This window comes from Malurus melanocephalus, unplaced genomic scaffold (genome assembly GCF_030028575.1).
Source record: "Malurus melanocephalus ecotype Western Australia unplaced genomic scaffold, MMel_1.1 scaffold_811, whole genome shotgun sequence".
NCBI classification, from domain to species: Eukaryota; Metazoa; Chordata; class Aves; order Passeriformes; family Maluridae; genus Malurus; species Malurus melanocephalus.
In genome coordinates, this window is record NW_026624043.1 from 205,407 (window position 1) to 208,350 (window position 2,944).

At 48.9% G+C, this 2,944-nt stretch overlaps 1 protein-coding gene across 1 annotated transcript in view; it reads right to left on the reverse strand.

The window, feature by feature from the left end:
- Positions 1 to 2,461, reverse strand: part of UPP2 (uridine phosphorylase 2) — an 8,736-nt gene extending 6,275 nt beyond the window's left edge. The window contains exons 1-3 of the mRNA XM_057385329.1: positions 2,245 to 2,461; positions 1,453 to 1,662; positions 152 to 298 (exon numbers count right to left, since the gene is read on the reverse strand). Of these exons, the coding sequence (XP_057241312.1) occupies positions 152 to 298; positions 1,453 to 1,662; positions 2,245 to 2,353 (466 nt within the window). The 5' untranslated portion in view covers positions 2,354 to 2,461. The remainder of the gene's footprint in view (positions 1 to 151; positions 299 to 1,452; positions 1,663 to 2,244) is intronic.
- Positions 2,462 to 2,944: the final 483 nt, after the last annotated feature.

Sequence of the window (2,944 nt, forward strand, 5' to 3'; positions counted from 1 at the left end):
CACACTTGGGCTTTATTGAGCTACAAAATTTGTTTTCGTGTCCTTTTCTAGTTAAAATCATTAAGAATGTGTYTGGCTCTCTGGCACTGAACAGGACTGCCTTAGAGGGTTTAGCCAGAGCAGGGAACAAGGTGGAAGTGACGGGACTCACCTTTGAGGCCACACATCCCACACAGGGCAGCGAATGCCGTGGACTCCATTTCAATGTTCCTCACACCAGCGTCATATGCCCTCCTTAAATACGCCAACTTTTTTTCACTGGAAAAAGAGCATAATGCACCATCTAATCTCCCCTGACCTGGAAAGGAAGCAGAGAGCTGTCACTGTTGGCCTTTSATGTGGTCATGGGCCACAGGGCGTAGGTGCAAATGGGAAATCCAGCAGTGCCCATGTTCGGTCTGAAGCCCACAAAGTTTTCCTGTGAGTAGCTGGTTAAGTTGTATTCCCCTTGGTGTTAAAGCCAGTGTTATGTGTCTCTATACAGGAGAGAATGATGCAGGTTTCAGCACTGGTGAAAGGCTGAGTAGCCCACAGGTGTGAAGTACTGGGGATGCTCTGTGGGGACAAGCCATTGCCACTCCTGACTCCATGCTGTGTATCAGCTGTGAGGGTCTGCCAGGTTAACTCCCAAAAACGCCAAGGGACTGCAAAAGGAGCTGTGCAGAATGGAAACACTGAGGAGAGGAAAGCCCTTTAATGTGTGTTTAATTATTCTGCAGGAGCTGCTGTGGATCCATTTGTGGAGGCATTATTGGCATGGCTGGCACCGATGCTCCCCCGCTGCAGCTCTGGGTATCCCTGCAGGCAGGACCAACACTGCTCGTGTGGGCAGCTATGGCACCATCCCACTCTCTCCTGTGAGCCCTGTAAGCCATGGCTCTGGCTSTCCTGCTCTGTGCTCAGCACAGGTTTGTGCCTCATCAGCTCCTCCTCTCACAGTGTCTGAAAGCCTTGGGGCAGGCAAATGCTCACCTGCAGCTGGGCCGACCTGRGACAGCCCTTCAGTTTATTGCTGCTCCCACTTTAATCCTCTCAAATGGCTTTTTGTTTAAATAAAACACAGACTTGAGCAATACACAGATGGCTGCATCTGCAAGCAGATCTAAAGGTTATAAATAGTGCCCAGATTATTAATTCTTTGTTTATTACATTTAATCTACTCTGCAATCAGCATTTAATTTTACAAAGGAAATGGTTCCAGAGTAACCAAATTTTGTTTATGGAAATCTCACAGGCAACCTAATGTTTTCCTAGTGTTGGTAGTTCTGAAGTGACAACCTTGCTGTGGGGAACAGTTTAGGGGTGAACTCAGCAAGGTGCAGACAGAGGTGCTTGTGTTCCTGCTCTCCCAAGTGGGTCTCTGCCTGGGTTCCCTGGATAGCTTTGTCCATTGAAGAGCAGAAAGACTTGACATTATGTGTGGGGAGGAAGGACAGACAAAGGTGTTTTTACCTTCATAAAAGTCATAGGTGCACATGGTGTGGCCAATGAGTGTGGGGAAGTCAGGGATCTCCCTGCTGCAGGCGAGTAACTCCTCTGCAAGCTCCTTGTCCAGCTCGGTGCTGCGCACCACCACATCACCCAGCACCACCTGCTCAAAACGTGGCTGGAAGGAGGAGTCCACAGCCGTGTCGGTGATCACAACAGAGCCGGCCTCAATCCCTGTGGGAACGGAACCTGAGGCTACCAGAGCTCACAGCGCCTGTGTCCTGCTGTCAAACCTCCATCATAGGAAAATCTCAATAGATATATGTGAGCTTGAGGGGCTGTTCTTCTTTTCAGTTAGTAAAGCAGATGTTAGAGGATAATTGAAATTCATGTGGYAGCACAGATGTAGAAGTAAAATGTACAGAATCAGCACAAGAGAAGTGATTGTGGGAATGTGCTGAGAGACAGGGTTTTAGCTGCTTCTGGCTTGCAGAGATCGTGTTCCCCCCAMCAGCTTGAGGCAGCACCACTGCCTCAGCCAGGGATCACAGATTCATTTGGGTCACCACCAACCCATGTTTTCTGTTTGGAAAATGMCACATGGCTGTAGTGGATTCAAGACGTTCATACACTCTGAGAATGTGCACTCTGCCCATCCAGTCACTACAAGTTTGCTGGGTTTTAACCCAAAATAAAATACCATGTTTGATATTTAGAGAGCTGACAAAATGCTAAAGTTCAGAACTGTATGACCTACTGCTGTGAGTTTTTTTAGTAATAGCTGTTTGCTCTGAAGAAAGAYCATGAATGGCTTACCTAAGCCTCCAGAGGTACCGATGCGTATGATGGTAACGTCCCGGCATCTCGCATGGTGCAGCAGTTTGATCAGCTCGTGAAGCATGATGGAAATGGAAGGGATGCCCATSCCATGCTGTTGGAAGGTAAGAAAAGAGAAACATCAGTCTGTGTGAGGCTGCAGCAGTGTCACAGTCCCTGTGAGACTGCAATGAGCTCAGGATTGCGCTGTGGCCTCTTCTACTGGTGATTTTTTGAGGGAGAAGAGCCATGTTGGTTTGTAGCCTCTCCAGGTGAAGTGTYTAACCCTCTTCTCCCCTTGATGCTTTAAAGGCTCTTCATGTCAGCAGAGCTGCTGTTCCTCCCTGGAGACCCTGAGCAGGCCCCCAGATGGTGCCTGTCCTTCAAGGAAGGTCTCCTCAAATTCATCCCAAAGTCTGAATGCTCCAAGAACTTCCCCATTTATCGCCAATCGTTACACCACGTTCTGACTCGCACTCCATCGTGTCCTGCTCGGGCTCTGTGAGTGCTGAATTTCAGTGAAGACAACCTGAGCCTTCACTTCTCCMTGTGCTTTCCAGCTTGTCCTCTGCCCATTGTTGGGCACAAAGGACAATGGAAGGGTTTGTGTCTCTCACTGAGGACAGGTGTTTTCTGCATGCCTTGTAGGCTGCCTGTCCCTCACATTGCCTGCACCTCTGCTCTTCTGTCCCCAGCACTG